The 13,178-nt window shown below is 37.6% G+C and overlaps 1 protein-coding gene across 1 annotated transcript; it reads left to right on the forward strand.

The window, feature by feature from the left end:
• The first annotated feature begins 2,017 nt into the window (after nt 1-2,017).
• Nucleotides 2,018-7,548, forward strand: LOC4345459 (mitochondrial carrier protein MTM1). Its single transcript, XM_015795350.3, has 10 exons — nt 2,018-2,508; nt 2,600-2,674; nt 3,794-3,922; nt 4,017-4,076; nt 4,562-4,732; nt 4,887-4,980; nt 5,151-5,242; nt 5,362-5,511; nt 5,698-5,756; nt 7,026-7,548. The coding sequence occupies exons 1-10, from the start codon at nt 2,224-2,226 to the stop codon at nt 7,153-7,155; spliced, it is 1,245 nt and encodes a 414-aa protein (XP_015650836.1). The 5' UTR covers nt 2,018-2,223; the 3' UTR covers nt 7,156-7,548.
• The last annotated feature ends 5,630 nt before the right edge of the window (nt 7,549-13,178 follow it).

A 13,178-nucleotide genomic window follows, 5' to 3' on the forward strand; every position in this document is an offset into this window, starting at 1 on the left:
AATAGAAACAGTCTATCACCACAATTCTGCACATATCGAACAAAGAAATAATTTTAGTAGCACTTCACTTATTTACCATGAACAAAAGAAAAATAACGCATATGATAAATTTATGGTGACAAAATTTCAGAATTTGACTTTATCCCTCTGGGCAAACTTTTATTTGTGAAGCACATCTAACAAACAGGAAGAGGGAATGACCACAGAACTTCGAACCAAATAATAGTTTTTTTTAGGAAGAACAGTATAAAAAAGTCGTGGTTTTTTATTGACCCAGTGTTTTCCTGAGGCTGACAGCTGCAGTGACGCCACGCTATGAATAGATTTTGGCAAGCACGCTGATTTTCTTGTGGTTTGCTGGCCAAGAAAGCTCCCTGCTCCCCATTTGAATTTCCTCTTTTCTTTTTCAAATTTATGTGTGTGAGACCTCAAAGGTCTATGTTTTTTCTAATCATTTTAATATGCCTCCAACAACCGGTTGTCCGTTTTTATAACATGAGGAATTTGTATATGGGTATTAATAAAATGGTTAATTAAGTTGATAATAATTAATAAAAGTGTACAGTTGAGGAGTGTGCATCCACGGTATGCTTGGGAAAGCTACGCGGCTGTGTTCCTTTTCCATCTTTCCCAACTCATATGTCTCGTTTTTCGCGCGCACGTTTTTTAAACAATGTATTTTTTATAAAAATTTTCTATACGATAGTTGTTTTAGAAAATCACATTAATCTATTTTTTAAAAAAAAACTAATACTTAATTAATCATGTGCTAATGAGCCGCTCCGTTTTAAATGCGCATAAAATTAGTTACGAACATAAACTAATTCAGTATGGACTGAAAAACGAGGAATAAATTATGTGAAGTTTTTTTTTTCTAGAGCGATCGCATTTATTCACATTTATGCATGATTGTAGGAAATTCCTCCTACTTAAAATACCAAGCTCAATGCATAAATAATTGAGATGCGTGTCAAGTTATGCATTTCACAATTTCTTTTTAATAATGATGCATGAATTGTCTACAAGTGGGAGGGAAGTGTAATATTCTATGGCATAATTTTTTAAGACTTTGCAAAAGAGTGCATCTTGTTTCTTCAATTTCAAAGTATCATTTCTTCATGCTGTCAATTATATATTTTTCGTAGTGCTCGATCAATTTGCAGCCACACATATATTAACGATCAATTATATTTGTATTAGAATTCGTACTCCCATCGATAACGTCACGAGTAAGACCCATTTCAATTGCCATTTATGGTATAAACATATAAATCTTCCCTATTACATGTTCTAAATTAGACGTATCCTCCGAAGTTAATAATTATTGTCGTACTAGAGAGAGACACGGTCTAAAATATAACTTTCTACTTATTGTAATAAAAAATCAATAAATATATAATTTTATTGAAATAATATTTAAGATTAATTTATATGGTCCATTTTGGTTTGAAGCTAAATATGCCCAAATTATTGGCACTTTAAATAGTAACTTTGCTACCTAAATATGCTAGCATAAATAATTTACCCAAAAAGAAAGTATTACCAAGGCTCTATTTTTTCTGATTAAGATGCAAATTCTATTTTATTTTCTGTTAGCATGTTTTTCATATTGCTAAACATCATGTCTTGTGCGATTTTTATACAGAAGTTAATTTAAAATATTAGATAAATCTATTTTTCAAGTTTAAAACCATCAAAACTCAAATAATCCTACACCAATAACTTTCTCTTTTACATGCCCGTACGTAAATCTTCATCCTAAATTTCAGTCTCATCAATATTTTCATACGGTAGCAAACAAAAACAAGTATAATGTATAGAAAGTATTATATAAGTTAATCATCATAGTCAATGTTTTAAAGGATTGTCATCACTCTCGTCCAAATCAATAACTAATTTTATTTTGGAGGGAGTATATATATAACATAAATTAATTAATTAATTAAGGAGGTTAGTAAGTCTAACTTTTAACTCGTGTGGTAGCTAGAAAAGGAGTGTATTCCCCCTTGGAAAACCTAGTTGGTCACCCCCATAGGACATCTCTCTAGAAAAGAGACACCCTTTCTCTCTCCACCTCTCCCTCTCTCTCCTCTCTTCGAGGAGTCTCCCTCTCCTCTCCTCTCCTTCTAGAGAGAGAGAGAGAGGCGCAGCCGCCGCCGCCGCTCGCAAAGCGCCACGTCCCCCGATCGAGCCGGCTAGGGTTCCGCCACCGCCGCCGCAGCCATGGTGGGCTGTTCCAGAGGGGGCGGGGGCCTCCCCGCCTGGATGACCGCCGCCGCCGCCCGCGTCGATCTCTCCAGCGCCGGCGGAGGCGGCGGCATACCCGGCTCGGGGGCCTCCTCCTCCTCCTCCTCCTCCTCACAGCCCGGATACTCGGGGCCGCATCAGCAGGCTGGGGTTGCGGGGGCGGCCGCCGACCAGGAGCTCGGGATGGCCGAGCGCGCGCTCTCCGCCGCCGGCGCCGCGTTCGTCTCCGCCATCATCGTCAACCCTCTCGACGTCGCCAAGGTCGGGGTCGGGGGGCTTTCGCTTCCGCCGCGTGCACTTGTGTGATTGGTGGCTGAAAGTTTTTTTGTGTTTTTTTTTTCGTTTGCTGCAGACGAGATTGCAGGCGCAGGCGGCGGGGGTGCCCTACTACCAGCCGTCGCAGATGGCGTCGCTCGGCCCGGACGCGGTAACGAATCTGATGATCTCGATGCGGGTGCCGTGTGGGTGGTTTGCAATTTAGTTGTAGTTAGCCTCCGATTTCATGTGGTGTGGGGGATTCTTGCTTTTTGGGTTTTCGTGATTTCAGGCTAGTACATGATGTTTGTTGTGTGCTTCTACAGTTGACCAGGGTGATACTGTGTGGAATGCAGTTAGTGTTTCTGTTTGTTTTGCCATCTAATTATTAATATTACCCAAGCTGAATGTTGAGGTTCATTAGTTGAATGCAGGGGCATGCTAATCTGCTTGTTGACCCAGAATACCCAGAATTATATATGGTTTAGTACCTTGTTTTGTTGATTTGCATCGTCCTCTAGAGGAGCAAGTAGTCATATTGCTTGATTTCTGTGACGGGCAATCTCTTCTCTAGCCCGAATCAGTCCACGAGTTTGATTTCTTTTTTTTCTGTCATTCAATAACCATTTGAAGATGAGTCCTTTATAGCTCATGGGTGCCTGTGCAACGTGGGGTATAGGGTGCATGATGTTAATTACATTCGTAACATCGTTATGCTAGAGGATGCTTGGGTACTCAATTAGTCACCTGCACTGTATGTTGGTGAGGAAGTTGTGATTATTTTAGCATGTTTAAGGACTGTGTTTCAGTACTAAACTTGGCCACACACTACTGTGGTCAACACCATTTTGTTTAAAGCTTTAGGCAAATAATGTTGATGAATGGTATCAGCTATGGCAAAGATTAATTGTTCTGATCACCTATGTTGATCTTCTTTTCGTACATGCTATCTTCATTTCTGTAGTGCTACTTGCTGTTTTGTTTGATGTTGGCATATGAAGTATTTTCCTGCTTATATTATGCCTCTCAAAGCAAGATTGCTTTTGTGTCTGCTATATTTACCTATGGAGAAAGTATTTATGTAAGATTTGTTGGAACACCATTTTCCAGATCCACAATTCTCATGTTTGTTTGTCACTTTGTTTTATTTTATCATATGCCTATTCTTGTTTTGATCTGTTTTTGCTGATCAACAATCTCATTGCTTTTATGCTAATTGTAGAAGATCTTATTGGTCTTAACTCTTGAGCTTATTTGAAGAATACTGCTTATGTCTTGCAATGCTTTCCAGATATTATCTGATTTCAGATGTTCGCCGTCATGCACACGTGGTGTCATTTTGGGAAGTGAGCCTATTTGCCCACCTGACTGCTTTCAGTACAAGGGAACACTTGATGTATTCTTGAAAGTTGTTAGACAGGTAATGTGACTTTAATTCCTTTTTATAGTTTTATGCAAGTATCGATTTCTAGAGCACAGAGAATTTAACACTTTTGGTTAATTGGTTGTTACAGGAAGGATTTGGTAGATTATGGAGAGGTACAAATGCAGGCTTGGCGTTAGCAGTACCAACTGTGAGTTTTTTTTCTCAATGTATTCCATTTTTGTTTATGTTGTATTTGACAAATGTTCTATGATGTATTTTTACATGTGACTAGCATCTGTTGATTAGTTCTGGTCTTTGTGGCAAATACTATGTGAAATAGGCATTGCCTGCACTTCTCTATGTCATTTGGACTTTACTAGTATAGTGCGTTCCACATATTTCTGCTTAGGTTTGTTGTCTTATATTAATCTACCTAAAAAACTCAAGCCACTAGCTTATATGACCATCTTTTTCCCCTGAATAAGGTATACCATGCCATTTCTGAATTGGGCCTTAATCTTTAGACATATCAACCTGCTAAAATTAGATATATCACCTAATACTCCAGTCTGCACATGAATCTGACGTTATTTCTTCATGTTTTCTTTTTCACACCCTAATTTTGCCTGTCATGTGACCCTTTAATGTTTGAACTGAATCTTGTCTTTTACTAATGAGTTTGACCATAAACAGGTTGGAATATATTTGCCTTGCTATGACCTATTTCGCAACTGGATTGAAGATTTTACACAAAGTAATGCTCCTGGTTTGACACCATATGCCCCATTAGTAGCAGGATCAGTCGCACGTTCTTTGGCTTGCATTGCTTGTTCCCCAATTGAGTTGGCAAGGACACGGATGCAGGTATATCTCCATTGGAAGTTTCTGGTTATTAGTATTTGTGTTTCTGTGAAACCAATTATGTCTATAATTTTTATTTTTGGGCATACAATTTGACAAATGTAATAATTTCTTTCTCACTTAAAAGCACCTAACAATCACTATTCTATGTTCACAGGCATATAAAGAATTTCGTCCTGGAGTAAAGCCTCCTGGAATGTGGAAAACATTGCTTGGCGTTGTTTCACCACTTGCAAGCTCAACTCAGAATGGTTAGTTTGTTCATTTCAATACATAATGGATTATTCTTGTTCATGTTTATTGCAACCTTGATATTCATAGTAGGATTTGTCAATTTCAAGTATCTATATCTCTGTTCTAACAAATGAAACAGTCTATTAAGGAAATGAATCCTACTATTAATGCATTTATACTGAAACAGCACAAAATTATCGTGCTCTTTGGACGGGTGTGGGTGCACAACTTGCTCGGGATGTTCCTTTCTCTGCTATATGCTGGTCAACACTGGAGCCGGTAAATCCCTGTTCTGTCACTTAGTAGTTATGTTTTTGTTTGCTAATGTGCATGCCAGTATCATTTGCTAAATTCATTTTAAAATTAATGGTATCTTAACTTACTATCATTGTATGCAGATTCGAAGAAAGCTGCTTGGTATCGTCGGAGAAGAAGGTGATGCAGCTAGTGTGCTGGGTGCAAACTTTGCAGCTGGCTTTGTAGCAGGTAGTCTTGCTGCTGGTGCTACATGCCCTCTAGATGTTGCTAAGACAAGGAGACAAATAGAGGTCTGCACATTCTTTCCCACTTCCTTCGTTTTTTTCTGCAATAAATATTCAAAAGAATATTGTTTCTGTTTTAACATCCCAATCACATGCCCCATGGTGCACTATTTATTTAATTTTCTTGCCATTGTGTACATCTTGTTTGTTTCTTTTCTGTTTATACTTCGCATTAATTATATCATTTTTCAGAAGGATACGCAAAAGGCAATGAGAATGACCACAAGGCAAACATTAGCTGATATTTGGAGGTATGTCTTCCACATGCTATGAAAAGGCATTTCATTCCAGCCAAATGAAAATTATTTTCTAGTGGTGCTATAGTGGTATATATTTTCAAGAGTGAGGTACATGGGCGGTCCCTAAACTTGTGCCGGTGTGTCATCTAGATCCCTGAACTCCTAAAATGCATTTTTAGGTCCTTGAACTTGCTATGTATGTTATATAGGTCCAAACAGGTTCTAACCCACTCGATGTGCTGACGTGGCAATGCCACGGTGACGCCTACGTGTCAGTGGAATCCACATGTCAAGCATATATAAAAAATAAAATTAAAAACCATATTTTCTCCTATTAGGTAGACAGAAAAAAAGATAAAAATTTTAAGGTAGAGAGGAGAAAATATAATTTTCTAATTATATATTTTTTCTATGTGACTGACACGTGGGTCCAACTAACACGTATGAACTATCGTGGCATGCCACATCAGCGCATGGAAGGGGTTGGAGCTCGTTTGGACTTGTATGACACCCCAAAACAAGTTCAAGGATCCGAAAATGCATTTTGAGAGTTTAGGGACCTAGATGACACACCCACACAAGTTTAGGGACCGCTCGTGCACTTCACTCTATTTTCAAACTTGATCTACTTACAAGTCAATGTATTGAGCCTATACGTAAAACTACATTTTAGCAGACATTTCTGCCTGGGTCACCTTGTTTGAAGAGAATGCAGGTTATCTGAACTGGTCAAAGAGTTAGCAACATGCCTAGCGAGAGCAATCAATGGCTTTCTTCTTAGAAATGGCTGTTGATAGAGAATAACAATTGGACGATTAATGAGATCCTGATTTTATTTTTTTGAAACGAAGAGATCACTGAAACTTTGACTGTTGCATCCATAGGAAAACTAACATAGAACTACACTGGAAAACGAAAGGCTTTTTTTTTTTGGTACAACAAATACATTACTGAAAATAAAAGCAGAAGAGCTAATCCTCACACTGAATACATTGCTGTGACTCTGTGAGATGGCAATGGGTGCTTGAACCAGCTGTGGCCCACCCAAATTATGTTTGTTTTAGCTGGTTTGGCTAATGCCCTAATTTGTTCTAGAAAGCATGTTTTGCTTGTTGCAAAAGAAAGGTGGGTTTGATCAAGTTTAGTGGTTGCTCTCCATTTTAGTTTTATCTTCTAAAATGTAGGTGTAATTTCTTGTATTACATTTTCATTATTTACCCCTGAGAGGTCTTGGCTTGGGGAGTCGATTTCAGTTGGACTGATTTAATTTTAACCTGGCAGCTCTGGAGGTATGAAAGGCTTGTTCACCGGTGTTGGTCCACGTGTAGCACGAGCTGGCCCATCAGTTGGAATCGTCATTTCTTTCTACGAGGTTGTGAAGTATGCTCTTCATCAAAGGCACATATCATGACCAAGATTTGTGCAAAAGGTAGAAAGATGTCTGCAATTTTGTAAGAACACGGCGTAGCCTGGTCTCCCAAGTTTGTGCTGGTCAGTTACTAGGAACTTTGGTGGGACAGGGCTAGGTGTAACTTAGAAGATCAAAGTGCTCAACAGTCGACAAGCCTTTCATGGATCAGCCCAGTATGGCCTGATGCTCTCTTTGAAGATTTAAGTTTTTGCCATGGAGTGATCTCCAGTTTTGTTAGGGATGGACCATGCATAATCTAATCTTTCCTTTTGTACCAGAAGCTGGAAGTGCTTCGTTTAACTTTGCAGGAGGACCTGTAGACTGTAGTGGAAGATGTAGCACTGACACTGATAAGTTAATAATAATAACCTTGGATATGGTATCCCCGAACCACAGGAGAAGCAAATTTTGTTGTGTTATTTCTGGGATGTTGTTTATGGTTTATACCATCTTTTGGTTAGGACTGGCTGTTGAGCTCATTTCTAATTCCTTTAATTTTTTGTGTTCACTAGAAAGTAATATTTAGACGTATCCATCTGTGTCAGAAATTTCAAAAATTATGCTAGACTTGTTAATTAATGGGCTACTCGAGCACCAAAAGAGCTTTCCCTTTTTTGTGTGTGGGTTAAATGGTGCTTTTTTTTTTTTTGCAAATGCATAAAATTCACGTGTAAAGACAGAAAAAAGAGCAAAATTACGATAGATTTATACTTCTAAAACTGTCATAATTTTTATGGCTAAAATATAATAAATTTGAGGGTAAAACTGTACACACAATGTAATATTAGTGGAAAAAACTGTATAATTTTTTCTATATTTTTTGAAATTTATTAGTTGGCATGAAAAAACAAACTTGTGTGTTTTCACGTAAGTGGGCTATAGGAATTGTATAGATACTATTCTATGACCGACTATGACTAGTCTATTAGATTTGGCTACAATGAAAGGGCACAGGAGGGGGGGGGGGGGGGGGGGCGTGTTTAGATCAGTGGTAGTGGTGTAAAGTTTCAGCGTGTCATATCGGATATTTTATAGAGTATTCGAGCACTAATAAAAAAACTAATTATAGAATCCGTCAGTAAACATGAATTTATTAAGCTTACTTAATCCGTCATTAGCAAATGTTTACTGTAGCATCATATTGTCAAATCATGGAGCAATTAGGCTTAAAAGATTCGTCTCGCAAATTAGTCGTAATATGTGCAATTAGTTATTTTTTTAACCTATATTTAATTAATACTTCATGCATGTGTTCACACGTTCGATGTGACAGGGTAAAAAATTTTGATGTGGGATCTAAACAGGGCCTAAATATAGTTAACAATTGGCTATGACTATGACTAGCTATTAGATTTGGCTATACATGAAAGGGCAATAGATATAGTTAGCAATTGGCTCTACTCAGAGAAAGAGGAGGAATGTTATCAAAAGGTTTGTTAGAGCAAGTATAATAATAGTAAACTATAAACTAGCTACAATCATATGTGAAGGGAGAGAGATAAGGAAAAATGTGAAATGTTGATAAAACTAACCTTATAGCTAGCCTACTATATAGCTAGTAGTTAGATTTACCATTAAACTTGCTCTAAGGTAGAGGTTGGAGACGAGGCGTGAGATAAAAAATCAATTATAGTTGTGTATTGGTTATGTAACTTAGTATTACCTCCATCGTAGAATTAGTTAATCTAGTACAAGATATGTAGAGATAATTTCTTATGTCACTTGAAATTGTCCTGTTTAATTATCTGCCACTCCGATTTAGCTCTTTCCATCTAGGCACTGGCTCAAATTTGTAAACACTCTTGTGCCACTACTGTCACTCCACCAGCTATTGACTCTCTCTATTTCAAAATATAAGACACGACCACCCTTAACCCAAAGGCTAAGAAATAATTGTTATTATTACCTTCTAGTTTGGATTACCCTAATAAATATAATGCATTTACCCAGAATTAGAAATCTTGAGGACGGAGGATGTAAAATAATAATAATTTAGTAGAGAGGAAGTGCTAATTAAATATGAAACATGTGAAAACTTAGTTGTGCCTTATATTATGGAATGGAAGGATTATTATCAGAATATATCATATCTTGTACTCCCTCCGTCCCAAAATAATTGTCATTTTGAGTTTTTGTTTGTAAAGTTTGACCATTCATCTTATTTAAAAAAATTACGGAATTTTTTTTGTGACTTGCTTTATTATCAAAAGTAATTTAAGTATGACTTATTTTTTTTATATTTGCACTAATTTTTTAAATAAGACGAATGATCAAACGTTGCAAGCAAAAAGTTAAAACAACATCTAATTTGGGACGAAGGTAGTAGTAGATTAATTATTCGAGGACATAGGGAGTACTAACCTATAAAAAGATTATTTTGGAATTTTCTAACGCAATCTTTAATTTGAACCTCCTTTTAAGAGTACCAGTATACTGTACACGATCGCTATCGGAAAATCACATCCACCTATCTTACGCCTTCTCATTTTTTTCATTTTTAAAAATCTATCTACGAATTTAGACTGAAGCCCCGTTTGATAGAGCTCCAATTTCTAAATTTAACTATAGGAGTTAAGTTTAAAGTGGACTACCTCTCTAGTTCATTTTGTGAGAGCGCTCTATCCAATTTCACTCTCATTTTAGATGGAGCTAAAATTGTTTTGCCGGACTCCACCTCTAGGGATTTATGGAGTTGAAGCTGGAGCCGTGCCAAACATGTGCTAATGTCCATTCTCCTACTTTCTCTCTACCCCAAGCTATTTTCTAAAAAACAATATAGTACACTATGATTGTATCTTGACTTGGCTGACCGAACAGCCGCAAGTGTAATGAAATGGATCATTATTAACTCATAATTAATTATAATTACTAAGCATTATAGGCTCCCATCGTATGGTCTAATCAGTCAAAGAAAAAGTTAAAATTTAAATTTTTAAACTTAATTTTAAGATTGATTTTGAGATATTTTTAATGTAGTTTCTTTTTCAGCATTGGTTTTTAAGTCACAAATAACACATATATAAAAGTTTTACCTACAAATTTATTTTTATTTCCTAATAAGCCGTTTTGGCTTATTAGAGGAAAAGCCAAACGATGGGGCCTATAATATAGCAAATGAATTTATTCAATTTAAACTTTTATATAAATTTTTTTGCGGGCTCAGAAAGCATAAGTTTTTGTTGGTAAAAACTTTATATTTTTTTTAAGTATTTATAGCATTACTCAACAATGAAATACTAGTCTCAAACCCGTACATGCATGGGCGATTGGCGAAGTTGATCGACCGCACTTGCCCCAAAACTTAGGAACCAACTGCTCGACCGCTCGACCGCAATTAGCTTTTTCTCGTTATTATCCAATTATTGACAAATCCATTGGATGGTTTCCTCGTCCTCATTGTCCTAGGAGTAGGGAACCGACGAGATGATCCGGGCGAAAACGCCAGCATATGCGAAGGGCGGAAGGGGAGAAGAAAATTGCACCCTGGAAGTAGGGCTGTCTAAAAAGCTTGGAGCTCGCAAGCTGCTCGAGCTTGATTAGTTACAGGCTTGATTCGAGGCTCGAATACTAAACAAGCCAAGCTCAAGTCTAGGCTGAGGCTCGCAAGCCTAGTAAGTTCGAACTCGAATAGCTCGGCAAGGCTTGATTAGTATAAGATGCATTGCATTTAGGAAGATATTCTTAATGGATCAATATATACTTGTCATCGTGCTTGATCTGTTTAAGTCTTAAGAACTCATCAATGCTTCTCAATAAAGCAATTATCCGGCTGCTAGTAATAGTACTACTATTCCTATTAGATGTAGTAGCTAGCTTTTGTTAATTGCAACGTTTCAAAGCCATAAATTCATGAGAAAAGCTGCATAGGCTTCGTTCAAGACAAGTAGCACCCATTAATTTTGACTACTGATAATTTGCATTAATATTTCTTATGGAAGAGTAAGTTCTTTGAAGTTCCACCAAGTCAAGTTGTCAAACTCGAGTAGGCTCGAAGCTCGCTCGAGCTCACTCCTAAGCTCGATCAGTATCCAGGCTCGGCTCGAGTTCATGTCAAGCTCAAGCCTATATAGCCAAGCTCGCTTGAGCTCGGCTCGTTGACAGCCCTACCTGGAAGGAGCGATTCATCTTGCACAAGGACAAATTGTGTGGGTCCAAGGAACAACGATGAAAATTTTGGGGTGGGAGAGAGGTGGGATCTGGATTTCTGGATACCATTCTGTTTCTTTTTTTCCCGCGATAACAACGACGGACGACGCGCACGGCAAATCGTGCTATGCATTCCCCAGTCGGATTTGAAGGCGACAGATTAAAGAAACTGTGAGTACAGAATCATCTTCAATTTTATTGAGTAACATGTAAAGATAAAGATATAGTTGTCAGGTTACGGGTAAGGTATACCATCTACCCTTCGATATACGTCACATATCTATATAGTATACTTGCGCGTATACGGACGTTTTCAGCATACGTTAAGGAAATTCATCATGGAGTTCACAGATGGAAGGAGTCCTACTCGGACAGAACTGGGTCGTCATTGTATCGTGCCGGGTCCGATGTCTACGAGTCCTACTTGGAGACCAGTTGACCTGCGATATAAAAGGGACCCCCCGGGAGGACCTAAGGCATCGAATCTCGTAGCCAATACATCCACCACATCCTATAGAGTTGAAACCTACAGGAGTCAAGTCGCCGGGGGATCTAATTGAACCTGTTCGATTACGACCTTGTCGGTATCATCGAGTTCCGCTTTTTCCTCTGTAATCTGTGGTTTCCATCATATAATCCCATATCAACTGGATTAGGGCTATCACCTATCAAGGGGTCTGAACCAGTATAATATTTGTTTTCTGCCTGCTTGATGTCGTATTACGTAGATCCTCGTACCGGTGTACCCCAGTACCCTCTATATCCGGTCTACGGGTATCCCCCGTCGACAATACCCTCTATATCCGGTCTACGGGTATCCCCCGTCGACAATAGTATAAAATAAAATCTAGTCTTTTACTTAAAATATTTTCTTAACAGAGAGCCTATAATACTAGCAGCACCAAAACCTCTAAGGCTCTGTTCGATTTAATTGTTTGGAGCGACATTTTCAGCGCATGTGAAACGAGAAAACTCATTAGCAAATGATTAATTAAGTATTAACTATTATAAAATTGAAAATAGATTTATTTATTTTTTTCAAACAACTTCTACATATAAACTTTTTGCTAAAAATACACCATTTAATAGTTTGAAAAGTATGCTAACGGAGCACGAGGAAGTTGAAGTTTGAAGTTGAAAAAAAATGAGCCTAACTCTTATAGGTTACTAGCAAAATGCCCGTGCGTTGCACCGGATAATGATATGGTGACTGAACTTTGATTTGAACTATTTATATGAAGAAAATGAATTGTAATTTAATGACATATAAATTTTCTGCAATATTAATTACACTCTTTGAAATTATAGCAAAAGTGTCTTTGCGTTGCAACGAAAAGAAAAAAAAGATAAAATTGAATTAAAACATATTAAATTCTAATTAAATGAAATACAAAATTTCTGACATATTTGGGTATTTTTTAAGTAGTAGGTATATAATTAAATTAATTTATAAGTAAAGTAAGTGTGAGAAATAAAATGTTATGATTGGATTAAATTTTTATTAAATTTTCTATATTAATTACACTCGTTGAAATTTTCTTGGAATTTACATAGCTTAATTGTTAATTTTGATAATACAAATATCATTTCAGCATTTATTTAAATAAAAATCATTTTTTCTCTATGAGCCTTTTTCAGCCCATTTTCTTCTTCAGCCAACAGGGTGCGACGGTGACGGTGGGGTGCGGCGGAGACGGCGCCCTCCCCACGGTGGCGTCGACGGCGTCCGCGCTCCCTCTCCCTCTCTCCTTCCTGTCTCGCCGGCACGGTGTAGCGACAACGGGGTGCGGTGGATTTTTTTTTTTTTGCAATTTTTTCCATGGCTATTGCTAACCAAATCGGATTGTGTACGGACGAAAATTAGATGTGATGAAAGA

Source organism: Oryza sativa, chromosome 8, assembly GCF_034140825.1.
Source record: "Oryza sativa Japonica Group chromosome 8, ASM3414082v1".
Taxonomy (NCBI): domain Eukaryota; kingdom Viridiplantae; phylum Streptophyta; class Magnoliopsida; order Poales; family Poaceae; genus Oryza; species Oryza sativa.

Bases quoted from the DNA above. Each gene is read 5' to 3' on its own strand.
- LOC4345459 (XM_015795350.3), top strand. From the start codon at position 2,224: ATGGTGGGCTGTTCCAGAGGGGGCGGGGGCCTCCCCGCCTGGATGACC. The intron at 4,981-5,150 runs GTTAGTTTGTTC...ATACTGAAACAG, and splicing joins TGCAAGCTCAACTCAGAATG to CACAAAATTATCGTGCTCTT. The intron at 5,243-5,361 runs GTAAATCCCTGT...CATTGTATGCAG, and splicing joins GCTGGTCAACACTGGAGCCG to ATTCGAAGAAAGCTGCTTGG.